Genomic DNA, 15,031 nt, shown 5'->3' on the forward strand with positions numbered 1-15,031 from the left:
TTTGGTCAGGACATCAGGCATGCTATGCTGTGTGTCGGGAGGTAGGGACTGGGTGAGGGAGCCCTCTGGGTTGATTGGACTTTCTAATGATATTATTGCATTCAAGTCATGTCTGTATGTTTGCTGATGGTTTGGAGCTTGCATGTCACTTGTTGGCCATAATTAGAAATGAAAGCTTCATTCTCTGGTTGGGGTTAGGACTCGTTTTGTTAAGTTTTCATCAATCACTCTTGTCAGTCTCACAGATCCTCTTGAGACGGTAAACAAGCCTCATCTGGGTAATGGTGTCCTGATCCAATTAGCTTTGGAGCCATACACAGTGCAGGCTCTACAACCCCTCAGCCATGAAGAAGACTGACCTACAGGTCACAGCACGAGACTCCCACACTGTATACAAAGATGCAAGTACTGTTCTTTAAACTACTTAGGAGGCATGCAGAGTTTGCCTTTCTCTTCAATATGTGAATATTCTTGAGAGTCATTTTATCTGTTGAGGACCTTAGCATCTTCTCTATGTGGTAATATCCAGACATTAGCATAGGCTGTTTATTTTATCACTTATCAAATCGAGGCTGGGCTTTCCTCCTTCTAAAGAGTCAGGGGATCTTGATCTATCCCTAAATCCCGATCAAGCACAAATGCTTCCCCAGTTATAAGGTGCTTAAGTGCTAGATGAATTAACCAGCACACTGTTAGGCTACATTCACTGCATGCTACCCGTGACAGTGAAAACAAATGATATTTGGAAGCGCCACAGCAGACACTGATAAAATAAGCTAGGATGCATCTGAAGCATGAAATATTAGCCAGTCATTAAAAATCACATTAAGAACACCTATTTAGCAACACGGGGGAATGCTTGTGATTTATAAAGGAAAAATGTAGGCTATAAAGTTGACTAGATGATATGCGTTAAGTGTGCTATAAATGTAGATGTGTGCACACACACAGAGATAGAGGAATTACCGAGAAGTGGAAACACTAATTTCTGAGTGGGGAGATTGCAGATGGTGATTTTATTATTCATGCTTTTCTGCATTTCCAACTTTTCCAAACACACAAAAAAGAAACTCTTGAGAGGAAAGTGTTTATGTGTATTTAAATGTACATGCATTGGCTCCATGAAAGGCTCTGATCTGCTTTAGCTTTTACATCAGGTCGGATTACTGCAGATCTTTCCGGGGAAGTCTAGTTTGCCTTCCAAATGGGTAACTGCTGCTCGGGTCTCGGTTTTACCTACACAGGTATCCGTGTCTGTGTCAGACCATTTCACACTGTGCTGGAATTCTTATTTCCTAGGCCTGTTCTTTCTCTAGCTGGCCTGGAGGTAGAAGGTATTCTCACGTCTCTAGCCTCAGCCTGTCAGCTTTATTAAACAGGTGCTAATCCCGTTACATGCTCCAAATCCACTCATGGCCCAGCAGGTGCTACCAACTCCTGTCCTGCCAGAGGGGACAGAGCAGCCCTGTGCTCCAGCTGTGGGAAGGCTCTGGCTGCTGGCGCTGAGGTCCTCGGGAAGGAAGCTTCTCCTGGGTGCTGGCTGCACACCGGGGCCAGTCCCACCCACGCTGACAGCCATTTCCTCCGGGATCCCCCCTTGGAGCCCTGGTGCAAGCTGAGCCGGGGGTGTCCCGACATGATCTCTTGTGGTCAGAGACCTTTCCAGGTGCCAGGAGCGGTGCGTCCACCAAGAGTGCAGCTTCCTAATTTCAGGCCTCTAAGGCAAGGGTGACCTCAGGGGACTCTTAACATGGGTCTGTCTCTCTCTGCAGGGACCACAAAGTGGCTGTTGGCTTTCCAGCTGGGCTTTTTGGGTACCTTAAAGCTCTTTATGTACCTTGCGCCTCACTGCCACCAGGCTCCTCCTGGACACTTACGGAGCTGATCCTTCCAGTAACTGTTCTGCCTCCAGAGAGGCGCCCCAAGCCCAGCGTGGCCGCCACAACACCGACAGACTGACTCCTGGTGGGATGAAGCAGGACCGGCAAGTTTGGGAAGGGCAGGGCATTGGGACAAAGAAGTCAGCTTTGCTGGGAGCAGGACGGCGTCTCTGTCACTCACCAGTGGCTCTCCGGCACCCAGCACAGCACCAGCTGCAGGCGGGACTGAGGAATGATCATAGGCAGCACAGCAGACCATCTCAGCACCACGGAACAGGCTCTGGGAGCCCTGCGAGGCGGCTGTGATAATGACCTTCTGGGAGGTGGAAAACCAGTGCAGGGGTGCGGTGCATTCCTCAGGGTCCCCCAGGGCAGTAAGTGGCACAGCCAGAATGGAAACCAGGCTCCTTAGCACCCAGATGGGTTCTAAATCCCTACACCCTGCTGCCTCCCTCCGGGAACATTTGTGGGCTTGCGGAGTGCCAAATTGAGAGCAGGTGGTGTTGGAGCCTAAGCTGAGGGCCCTGTGCAAGCCTGGGGCGTCTCTGTCCTGCCTGGGCTGGGGCTCATCTCCCCTGAGGCCGCAGCCCCTGGGACTGGCCAGGGGAGCTGCAAACCTGCCAGGCTGCCCCTTGCTGTCCTGGCTCCTGTTTTCTAGTTCCAGACTAGGGCCCTTCAGACCAGGCAGCAAGCCATTGCAGCAAGAGAGGATGGAGCTGAGTATAGGGTCCAACTGTCCATGCACTGCTTTGTTTTCCTTCTCACCTGGGGGGCCAGTCAGCCGGTCCTTTCACCTCTGGGGTTTACCTGCCTAAGGATGAAAACCACCGGGGACTAACCTGGCCCAGGACTCACTTGGCACCTGCAATGCTTCCCTCCTACGCATCGTTAACGGACAAGGGGAATGATGGCTTTTGGTCTCTGCACAGCTGTCTCTTCCCCACTCTCTTAACGACTTTACCCCGACAGATTTATTAAAGACAGCCCTGAGGATTGACTTTCCATAAGGAGGCGGCGTGAAAAACTGGAAAGTCTTTTCTCTTTTGTGCTGCGGTCTTATTGGTGGGTGGAAACCTCCACTGTGACCTATTCAACCTCATGACAGATTGCACATGGCTTCCTTTAACCCCAGAGTGGGAGCCTGAGTTGTGCAAGCACAGGCGTGTGGGGGTGGCAGCTTCCTGCAGCTTCCTATAACCGACACAAGGATGGGAGGTAACAAAATGCAGAGAGACCTTTTAGAGTAAACTGTTTTACCTGCTGCAGGCTTAAGCTGGCGCTTCATGCCTTTCCTCTTAGATACACTTGTATTTCTCCCAGTCCCTCCCTCCCCATCCATGTTCTTGAAAACTCAAAAATGTTAGGCTCACAGGTGGTGACGCCATTTGAAGGAAGGTCATCAAGCAAGAGGCACTGTGGGAACAGCTTGTCTATTTTTAAATGTCAGCTTTTGGTGTCGCTTAACAGTCGTTACCAAGGGTCAGGCTACTTATTTGGCATTTGCAGGGACGAGGAGGCAGCTCAGAGACAGAGATCATGAGGAAACGCACACCTGCACCTTCCAGGAAAGAAAGTTGGGGTTGGAATCCCTGAAATCCCTAAAGGAACTGGGATGAGAGCTAGCTTAAACTTGGCTCCATGCCGTTAGTTGTAAACTTGGCTACATCTGTCATTAATATACCCGGTTCCAAATACAGAGAGAAACCTATCTGCACTCAGCAAGTACGAGCCTAAACTGTAAGCCCTCATGGCAAACAAGGTTTTGCAGCTGACTTCAGTTTCTGGCCCTGAGGGGTTGCAGTTAGCCTTCAGGAAACTTCTCTCCTGGGCGTGAGCTGGCAGAAGACGGGGTACACAGGTTGATCTGTTTGGAGACTTCTAGAATATCAGACAAGGTACTGCTAGTGCTCAGTAAAACATAAAGCAACAGGAAAGCAACAGAAACACACTGTAAGCTAGGTGACCAGCAACTAAGGCGAAAGGGCGGATCACAAGACGTGGCATGTCTTCTAGTGAGTCCGCTGGGATGACTGATGGGTACTGTGAAGGTGCAGCTGCCACACCAACACTCTGAGGGCCAGGCTCCCTGACACACCCTTGACACCACTACTGATGCACAGCGCCCTCCCCAGAAGCAAACAGGAGAGATGGACCCGAGACGAAGGGGCGTGCTTATCACAGCATTATTTGTAACAGCAAATAAATGGGACTGTGGATGCCTAACACAGGGAAGTGTGGTTCTGTGCTTTCCAATCTACATGATACAGCCGTTAAGAATCACGTCTCGGAGGAACATTCGGTGACAAGAAAAATAGCTACAATACAATGAGTAATCTGAAAGGTACCATGCTCAGGACAATACGATGGTATTTATTATTGATGGGTTTTCCCCTCCAGTCATATGTATGTACATGACTGGACATAACTAAAATGAAATGTTAATAGTGCTTATCTCTGAGTAATGACACACTACCATATTTTTCGTTACTTCTCTATTCTTTACCGTAATTTGCAAGCTTCAGACATACTTTTTAAAAAACACTTTTAGGACAAGATATACTGCTTTTTAAAAAGCAATTGCCAGCTCTCTTAAGAATACCCAGCTAAGCCGGCACCAATCCACTGTATAATTATTATTAATAAATGATAGTGTGTAAAACCCCTGCCCCCCAGACATGAATAATCATAGTGGAAAAAAAAATCCATACATCTTTGTCAACAGCCTCTGGGCCAGAGGCCTTATGCCTCATGATATACATTGAAATTCATCTGCCACAGTCCTGCCTGCTCAAATACAAATGCATAAAGAGGGAATTCTGTTTGTTGGGTACAAACTCCAGGCCAGGTGTTTATGTACAAGGTTTCACTGAACCCATTTATAAATGAGCAAGGTCAAGTTCAGAAAGGTAGAATAACTTGCTTTGGGCACTAGGCCATGCAGCGATCAAACTAAAAGAAAAATCCCATCCGCCTGGCTTGAAAGCCTTGTCTCTTTCAACCACCACGGGGCTGGTGGAACCTTCAGATGAGATTTGGCCTTTGTTTCAGACCTGAAAAAATATCTCCACTAACTACTTTGCTAGAGCTCCTAACGTGTGGCCAAACTCACTGATTTCTGTTTCTCTTTCTTGCAATAACTGCAGTGAGGGGTAGCCAGAGAAACTGCCAAAAAGAAAAAGGACAAAACTAGAGACAATAAAGAGAAGGAATAATTCACCTGCTGGGAAACCCCTGACAAATTCATTAACGACTGTGAAATTCAGCTCAGTAGTCTGGCCAGCGAGGGAGGTGGCCCTCAGCAGTGACCAGCGAGGACCACCAGGCTCTGTAACTTCACACAATATCTCATCCTCCCCTGGTCTGGGTGCTGCTCCTCCCTCGCACTTGGCTGGAACCCATTCTCTCAATGGTCATTTCTTTGAGTTGATTACAAAGCTGACTCTAGGAGAAGCATCGTCAAGAGCCAGAATCTCTCCTTTAGAGACAAAAGACCTCAAAGGAAGGGACAGAAGACCTCAAAGATGATGTCACTTCACTTTTTCCATTTAATAATAAAGGACTTTTAACAGTTCTCCAAGTGGGGGGGGGGGCAATGGGCTACATATTGTATTGGGCTGATGCTGAAATGCACTGAGTTCAATCGGAAGATGAACTTATAATCATTACTATGTCACACCCAGATGGCACCTCACAATTCCAAAGCTTTCCATATCCATGGTCTCATTTGCCAAGGATAGGCAGGAAATATTCCCATTTTACAGACCAGGAAATTAAGGCATGCTGCTGCTGTGTCTCACTTATTGGACTGGAAAGCAGAGGGACTGGCCCTATGTGGAATGGATATGAAATTCTGGTTGAGAATGTGGCAGCAATGTGTCCCTGGAAGACAGAGTTCTCAGGGGGGATTCTAGGGTAAGGATAGGGATTATGATATATTACGGAGGAAAGACAAACTCATCCCAAAATATTGCACACAGCCATGCCTACTCCCAGGTTCTCCTCTCAACCTCTACCTTCCTGATTCTACCCATTCAACAGAGTCAAACCCACAGCCTACAGATCCATGAAGCTCTTCCTGGTTACCCAGCACAAAGAAACAATTAACAAACCCTGCGGTTTCACAGGCCCTGTCTCCTTACTGTGTGATACGTTTTAGAGGAAGGCTTTACCTTCTTTCTACACACGAGGAAAAGGACGCTCAGAGAGGTGAGGTTGTTAGTCAGGATGACCAGATTTGGAAGTGCGGCACATTCCACTACCTTGCCTTGTATACTCCGATCCCATCCTGTATACTGCCATGTGCCCTTAGTGCCTCAACTTGATTATAAGTTCCATCAAAGAAGACAGCAAACCTTGCATTTCTCGGTATCCCACACCCTGATGTCCCCAGAACTCAGTGGAACACCAGTAAGCATCGCAAGGTAAACACCTGTTAGGTAGAATGGTAATTGTTCAGTGGGATTTTTTTTGGTAGTCTGAGTATTAGGCTGTCTGCTGTACGTAATTAAAACCAGAATGCACAGGAAATATTAATTTCTCCTAGCTCTAGCTTAATCAGGCATTCATTACCATGCCCAATTCCGGGTTATGTGAAAAGAAAAGCTTAGTAAGCATTTTGTGTGATGAGGACCATCAAATGCACACAGATATCAGAGAGATGCATGAAAAGACAAAAGCACAATCATCAAACCGACACAGACAGACAATGATCCGCAATGACCCGAGTCTAAAGAACTTGCAAGGCAAAAGGAATACTTGTCTCCCTCTGGCAACTGGATATTCACGAACACTAAGAGAGGAAGTCACGGTGCCAGCCAGGAGCTTGGCCGTGACACATGGCGCTCTGCCGAGAAGAGGGATGCATCCTGCTACCGTCCTGGGTCAGAATCAGAAGCAACGCAACGCTGCCGAGGGCTGTTCTGGGAGAAGGGGGCTGCTCCGGGACGTCTCAGCACGCCCCATCGTCACTGGCCGGCAAATTTCTTAAATGTACCCAAAATATACAGCGGATGACCCTTTACCAAGTCTCAGTCCATTTGCCCTCCCAACAAATTGTTACTCTGTATCTTTGGACATTCCAAAGGTTCAATTCACTGGCCTGAGAATTTTTCATGGTGAGGATTAGCTCAAGAACCTTTCAATTGACATTTGGTAAACCAAGCTAACAATAGCGGTGTTAGTAAAATGGGGCGATCTTATCTGTGGCGCAGTCTATGTCCCAGACACCATCCTCGGCTCTGCCTCCCACCCATCCACCATCCCGCCACTGCTAGAAGCCAGGTGACCAAATGGCCCAACCACAGGTGTCAGCCCTCCCATAACGGGATTTGCTGCTCCTATTTCCCTGCTCCCTGCAAAGGTATAATAGGACCTGCTTCCTGCACATGGGGTCTCTCTCTCGATAAGGTATAATAGGACCTGCTTCCTGCACATGTGGTCTCTCTCTCCATAGGTATAATAGGACTTGCTTTCTGCACATGTGGTCTCTCTCTCTTGATCTCTCTGGACCCCTCTTTCTCTCTTCTTCACCCCTTCCCTCCTGCCTGTTGGATCTCCCCCATCAGTAAACCCTTACCCTTAACACTGGTGCTTGGTGTGTTTTGTGGCATCCTTACAAGCAATGCCTATCTACCACCTTTTATTGCCAAACTCTATAATAAACTGCCAAGAGGCAGGACTTCTGATTTAAAAAAAAATTAAAAGTTTTATTTTGATTTATATGACAGGCACAGTGACAAACAGGGAGAGACAGAGATCTTCCATCTGCTTGTTCACTCCCTAAATGCCTACAACAGACTGGGCTGGGCTAGGAGTCTACAACTCCATCCAGATCTCCCACATGGGTGGCAGAGACCCAAGTTTTTAGCCATCATCTGCTGCCTCCCAAAGTGCATATTAGCAGAGAGCTGCATCGAAACGGAATGAGGGATTCGAACCCTGGTCCTCTGGTACAGGGTGCAGGTGTCCCAAGTGGCACCTTAGCCCCTGAGTCAAATGCCTACCCCCTGGTTTCTTTTATGTTACAAAAGAGGTGCTACACTCTCCTGTGTTCAACCAACATCAAACAAAAGGAACAAACACCAGGCGTGTGGTACCTACATTTGCGTCCTCATGACTGTGGCCATTGGTCTCCACCAATTCCTTTGTGCCTTTTAACTGCAAATTTTAAGGAAAAACAAAAGAATCAGCGAGTATATCTGTTAAGTGTATATCATCTGGTTAACTCTGGCTTCTCTGAGATTGCATTCTATAAAACGTCCAATGATGGGAAAACAGATAGAGCACGTTGATTCTGATAAGCCTTATCGGAGCCAGCTTGAGACCGATATTTTATGGAACTTGATGGCTGACAAAAAATAAAAGGGGTTTGGCCATTATTTTTTAAACAATAAGATTGGAAAGCAGTTCCATGGACATAAAATATATAAAATTGGTTTTTAAGAATAACACATGATTCCATTGCTTTACTCTTAATTTAAACCCCGCAGTGTTTGCAAGTTGCCACCGGCTAGATGATGTCACAGGGGATGAAGGTTCGTGAAGGATGGTGCCGCATTGCTGATGTCCGTGCCCCTGCTCAGGACACATCTGCACGGTTGACGTTGTCTCAGGAGCCCTCGGGGCAGAAGGTGCCTGGCTTCCTAGGAAGGACTGGGAAGGCATCCCCTGGGTGGCTGGAGCCTCAGAAGAACAACACTTCTCAGATGAGACTGTGAGCAGGGAACATTTAAAGGCGCTTCTCTCTCTAGGAAGGCGTGGGAGTGATCAGTCTGCACGAGACTTTAGGAAACTTCCCACTGGCATTTTGTCCTGTCGTGACTCAAAGCAGACATTTGGAGGCAGAGAGTAAGGGGGGAAGGGTGAAGTGGACTTGGGCTGCTTGCCAGAATTTCTTCCTGGCTTATTGTGCGTAGGAAGCTGCAGCTCCTCTATCATCTTTTTCTGGCTTAGGATAAAGCATTCATGGTGGGAAACAGATACTTAAAATTTCAAAGCAACTGCATGTATGCCTTCAATGTCTTTCATTTAGAACATTGGCTCTTTCTAATTTTAAATTTAAAAAAAAATTTAAAAATCTAAATTAAAATTTAAATATTTTAAATTAAATATTAAAATTGCAAGGTGCATTAGGTTTTTCAAGGCGATCTTGAACTCAGTAGGAAAGTCAGAGCCTCTCCATGCCAAGGTAGGGGTTTTGTCAAAGCAACGGTGATAGGAAGAATGTAAGCATGGGACAGCTGGTATAATCTCCCTCTCTCTCTTGATCTATCTGGACCTCTGGTTCAAGATCAGACACTCATTTCCATGTCACTTCCATTGATGGAAAAGAAAAACCTGCCCACTGTTCATTAGGGCTACATCCCCGATACTTCTACATGTAACATGCAAAGGGGCGTGGGCAGCACATGATGCACAGGACTGGGAAAAGGTGCTCTGCAGACATGGCAACACCATCGATTATCAGGACCTAAACGTAGCGCAGCATCTGGGAAGAAACCAGCTCAGGGTTCTGCCCGCAGGTGGCCCTTGTCTTGTCCTCTTCTTCAACCTCCTCTGCTCATCCCACCTGAGGTCCTGTCCCGTGTGCTGCCATGAGTCACGGCGGGGTCCTTCCAGAGGCTTCTGTGCTTTCTGGGCAGAAGTTCAGGGCCACCACGTGTTACGGTACCTTCCTCCTCGGCCTGTTCACCAGCGTCCGCGTGCCCACTGTTCTTCCTGTGAATGAACTTTTGCTCCCTATCATTCTCCAGCTCTGTGCCTTCTTGCACTCTCCTCCCATTGCACTTCCTGTCCTTGGGCGCGGTGCCCTCTGCAGTCCTCTCTGCCAGGGGCACGTGGCGGTCGCTCTCCCCCAGCAGAGCCCCGCTGGCAGCAGCTGCCCCACTGCTCTGCTCTGCTCCCTCCTCCAGCTGCTCCTCCCTCCCAGGTCGGGCGGAACATCTTGTGAACAAGCCCCAGTAGCAGGAAGCTCCCGTCCTTGTCAAGGAGATGAGAGGCAGAAGTCAGTGGGGCCTGGAGGTACCTGGAGCAGGGCAGGCTATGGAGTTTGGGAATGAGGCCGCCTTCCCTGGGGGGAGTGGGAAGGATCTGCCTTCAAGACCAGTCCTTTCGTGTGAGGGTTTCCAGCAAGTGGCAGCTGCTTTGAATAGCATAATCTCAAGTCTGCAGACGAGGGTGTGTATATCCTGGGCTGTGTGTGTGTGCATGTCTGGTGGCTGTCATTTCCGTCACATCCATGCATGCACAGGACAAGTGTTTACACACGTAGTTACTCTCCATGGGTCCAAAGCCAGCTATTATAAGTGAGGCTGTGCAGTGGGGCTAGGGCCTGGGGGCCCCTCAGACATAGGTAGAATGTTCCTCACAAGCAGGCTGCCAGCATGGCTGGAAAGCTTGTCTCCAGACTAACCGGTCTTGTGCTGCATGTGTGACCTTGGGCTTTAAATCACATCTTCAGGGTGGGTGCACTCTCACCCAGAGCTAGCAGAGGAGGGGGCTGAGCCCCTAAGAGGGGGACAGGCCATCTCTAAGAGACCTCTGCTATCTTCACAGCCCGAAGCTAATCAACATACATATGTGAAACCCCCATCTAATGGGCACCCCCAATAGGATAGCCCAATGAACAGAGAGTAATGCCTTGATAATCCGAGACACTATCTCAAAGCCAGTGTCCCGCCTGGTCTCCTCTCGGACCAGATGCTTCCTCTGTCATTTGACAACCAAATAAAAGTCTCTTTTCTGTCTAATAAAAGTTTCTGCCTCTTTGCAAATTGCTTCCAGGCTTTTTAGTTCTATAGTAGGCTGGAGACAAGAACCCAAGAGACTCTCTCCTGTAACCACCCTCCTCTCTGGGCCCAGTAACAGTGAGGCAATGCTCTTGCAGGTGAGGGAGTGTACAGCTGCATGTGGGGGTGGCTGCGGGGAGATAGGGGACCATACGCATTGCACATCGCCTGGGCAGAGACCAGCAGGGTTCTCGGACATGGCTGGTGGTGCCAGAAGCATCCAAATGTCTTTGGCCGCCATGTATCCCGGGCTTGGTGGTGCCTTTGCTTGGAAAAGCCATCCGCCAACGAAGTTAACACTGAAGACTGAAAAGTGCTGCCTTCTGAGAGGTGTATTCTGGGTCCTTCAGGACTGTGGTTTCTCTGAATTCTCTTCAGTTTTCTTTAAATTATTTAGAATGCAGTGCGATGCTCCACCCACTCCGGGGGTGGGGATATGTGTATGCTTTGCTCTTTACATGGGCACAGCACGACGAGAAGATGCCAGGACTTTCTGCAGAATTTGAATCCATTTTTGTGACTGTATTTTGGACTTTACATCAAAATCAAGGAAGTGAGTCATCTAGAGTAGACGGAAATTCACTCCTCTGCACCCCAGCTAAAGTTACAAAAAGGAACAGAGGAGGGGACAGACGTGGACCCCATCTGCCCACAGGGCTGGGGGTCCCTCGGCAAAGCTGCGGTGGGCACAACGGTGACTTCAGGTCTGCTGGCCGGCACGTCGGGGCAGCGGCTCTCCATTCCATCTGGCTTATCTGAAGCCCTACGGATGCAGCCTCAGTGTCTGTTACCGAATCTGCGTTAGTCAGATAATTACTCGTTTTATAGAGCATTTTTCTCTAAATATTTCTGACTCCTTCATTTTTTTCCTTTTGACTTTTAGGGGATAATAACTAAAAAAATTATATTAATAGCTAAAATAACTAAAAAGATGGTTTTTCTTGATCCTGAACCATTTTTCTAAACCACTTGTAAAGTGATTGCGTTGCAGGTCATTCTCTCCCTGCTTTGTATTTCCTACGATATCGCCTTTGAGGTTATTTATATTGTATAAACAACCAGCTCATAAACCACAGTGCACCCATGAAAAATGGAAAACAGCCTACGTTTTGATTTCCCGCAGAGGTACTATACTCTATATGAGTTACCATGATGTGATTTTTTTTCCCCTCTTCTAATTACCATTTGCTACATTGTTGGCACAGGAGAAGGCTAGAAATAGGAGAGGTTGCTAGAGCTCTCGCTGCTCCTTGGGAGCAAATGGAGGGCTTGGATTTCACTCCGCTGCCTGCCCAGAGATCCCTCTCACCCTCCTCTAAGACAATACTTTCTGATCCACTTATCAATGTCAGGCCACGCTTTAGTATCAAAGGCAGCCGGAATGAACCGAGCAGATTTACAAAAAGTCGTATGAACGACCTGGTGCTCACTGTGCTTCCACAAGTGGCCCGATGCGCTCGGCAGATATTTTCTGAACGCTGCTGGGAATCAGCCCTCCTTATTTGCGTGTCTGCGGGCGTGCAGTGGGTTGTGCTCAACTCATTTTCCTCCCTGGGAGATGAAAGAGGAAACGAGCTGCTTCCGTTGTGATGCATCCGAATTGCTGGTACTTTAAAACTTTATCCAAATTCATTTGTCTTCTGGTGGGAACTTGCATACCACACAGGCAGGCTTGGGGGCAGTCTACATGGGGCCTGGGTAGGGAAAGAGATGCAAGGAGTGACCCCAAACATTTGCACTTGGCACCGCTGCCAGGAGGCTTGAGAGGGCGGGGGCTGACGGTGCTGCCTGGGAGCGTCGGTGATGCTTGCCCGGGTGACACGCTAGGCGGTGTGCACTGGGGAGGTGTGAGTCGATTCCTAAATCAGAGCGGTTTCATTCACTTACTTGTTCCTGGAGCACTTTTAGCAACGCTTGTGTGTGGGATTGTTCTTCCTTTGCCTGCTCCAGTTCTGATTTTTTGTTGTTTAACTCCTCCTGGATGGTGAGCAGTTGCTGTGAAAGGAAAGGATGGTCAGTGCCATGTAGGACTGGAGGCCAGGGCATTCTGGGATATTCAAAACACACATTCCCAATTAGTAGGAGAGTGTTTTAACATAGTTTACAGGTTAATCCAGGTATCGGCTGAGCTGGCTTTGTGTGCATTTTCTCCACCAAGCATCATCAGAATTATGGGATTTTTTTGAAACATTTTTTTTTTTAAATTTACTGTTTATTTGAAAGTCACACACACACACACACACACACGGCAGGACGGCAGGGGCTCAAACACTTGGGCCATCTTCTGCTGCTGTATCCTCTGCTGCTTTTCCTAGGAGCATTAGCAGGGAGCTGGATCAGAAATGGAGCAGCCAGGACACAAACTGGTGCTCACATGGGATGCTGGTGTCACAGGTGTTGCAGGCATAAAAACTGCAGATTTTTGCCACACTAATAGGCTATGATTTAAAAAGAAAAAAACTTTTTTAAAAAAAACTTTATTGTTTATATTATTTGAAAGGCAGAGAAAGAGAGAATGAGAGAGAGAGGGAAAGAGATCTTCCATCTGCTGGTTCACTCTCCAAATATCTATCTTTGTCAGTCAGGGCTGCAGCAGGCTTAAAGTAGGAGTCAGGGCTGCATCCAGGACTCCCACATGAGTGGCAGGGGCCAAGTACCTAAGCCATCATCTGCTACCTCCCAGGGTGCATAAGTAGCAGGAAGCTGGATCAGAAGCAGAGGTGGGACTGAAACCCACGCACTGCAGTATGGGATGCAGGCGTCCCAAGCAGCAGTTTTTTTTTTTTGAAAGAGTTAGACAGTGAGAGAGTGACAAAGAGAAAGGTCTTCCTTCCATTGGTTCACCTCCCAAATGGCCACTATGGCCGGAGCTACTTCAATCTGAAGCCAGGAGCCAGGTGCCTCCTCCTGGTCTCCCATGCGGGTGCAAGACCCAAGCACTTGGGCTATCCTCCACTGCTCTCCCCCCCCCCCCCCCAGCCCCCAGCCACAGCAGAGAGTTGGACTGGAAGAGGAGCAGCCGGGACTAGGACCCAGTGCCCATATGGGATGCTGGCGCCGCAGGTGGAGGATTAGCCAAGTGAGCCACAACACCGGCCCCCAAGCAGCAGTTTAACCTGCTATGTCCCATGCCCTCCCTGTTTGTGATAGTAATGTGCGATGCTTGTTTTAAGTATTTGTGAGGCTGCCCTTAATTTCTACAAACAAATGTGCATGCATATTTATAAAAAATATGCAGCATGGTATTAACAGAAAACATACAAACCGGATGAAGAAATTAAGTAATAATTAAAAATAAACCTAATTAGACAAGCGGTCCAATTTCAGTCCATTTTACACAGTACAGTAAAGTGAGCTTCATGGTGGCTCTGCAAAGCTACTTCCCCAAGTGGCTGGCACCACAAAAGATCCTTTTACTTTCTCTGTTATGACGGGGATGTTTTATTAGATCAGCAGGACTGAGGTCCAAACTGCAATCAATATATCAGCCTAGAAAACTGCTGATATAAGCTGTCAAAACACTAAGCTATGGCCTGCACTGCTATTTTTAAACAGGGCCACTGAAGGGATTTTTGTAAGCCTTGAGCTTTCCTTGCCCTACCAACTGTAAGTCAGGCGGCTGCTTAGCTTGTCTGCTAGGCGCATGGCACTGGCTGGCACTAATTCTTTGGGACATGGTTATATGTTAATATATACATGGGCTGTAGAAAAACACTCCAGGGCTTCCAAACAGACCTTGGCAACAGCAATGTCGATGCAAAGCTTCTCTACAGCAAAGGACTAGTTTGAAAAAGACAGAGCAGCCTAACCAGAGCTGCCATAATGCTCTGAGCTGCTTGTGTGTTCCTGCCACAAAGTGACCTGCTACCAACGTCTAGGCTGCCTCTTCACAGCCTCTGCAAGCTGGCTGCAGGCTGGCCTGGCCAGCTGCTCACTGAAAGGGCCCCAAGAAACACTGGGTTTCTCATGCTTAAACCTACCAACTGGAAGGATTAAGTTAAAACCTCAAAAAGACTGGTTTTTTTGGGGGGGAGGGAGAGGGTTTGGGCACTAGGAAGTACTCAGAAAAACACACTGTGCTCCCCTTTGGGCTGGCTTGTGCTTTGCGGGGGGGGTGGGGGGGTGGGGTGGGGTGGCGTCTGGCCACATCAGAGTGCCTTGGTTCAAGTCCTGGCTCTGATCCTGAGAGCAGTTTCCTGCTAAAGTGCACTGTGGGAGGCAGCAGGTGATGGTTCAAGTACTTGGGTTCCTGCCACCCACACAGGAGATACAGATTGAGCTTCACGCTCCTGGCTTTCGCCTGGCCCAGCTCTGGCTGCTGTGTGGGCATCTGGAGAGTGAATCAGTGAGTGGGAGATCTCTCTC

At 48.2% G+C, this 15,031-nt stretch overlaps 1 protein-coding gene across 4 annotated transcripts in view; it reads right to left on the reverse strand.

The window, feature by feature from the left end:
- The window catches only part of ENOX1 (ecto-NOX disulfide-thiol exchanger 1), a 409,938-nt gene that overhangs the window by 32,734 nt on the left and 362,173 nt on the right, over positions 1–15,031 (reverse strand). For all 4 annotated transcript variants that reach the window (XR_016212892.1, XM_089303638.1, XM_089303637.1 and 1 more), the window contains 2 exons: positions 12,554–12,661; positions 7,980–8,036 (listed from right to left, as the gene is read on the reverse strand). Coding sequence is in view for 3 of the 4 variants with exons in the window: in XM_089303638.1 (XP_089159764.1) it covers positions 7,980–8,036; positions 12,554–12,661 (165 nt within the window). In the remaining variant the exon portion in view is untranslated. The remainder of the gene's footprint in view (positions 1–7,979; positions 8,037–12,553; positions 12,662–15,031) is intronic.

This window comes from Oryctolagus cuniculus, chromosome 9 (assembly GCF_051225735.1).
Source record: "Oryctolagus cuniculus isolate XC-2025 breed Fujian yellow rabbit chromosome 9, ASM5122573v1, whole genome shotgun sequence".
Taxonomy (NCBI): Eukaryota; Metazoa; Chordata; class Mammalia; order Lagomorpha; family Leporidae; genus Oryctolagus; species Oryctolagus cuniculus.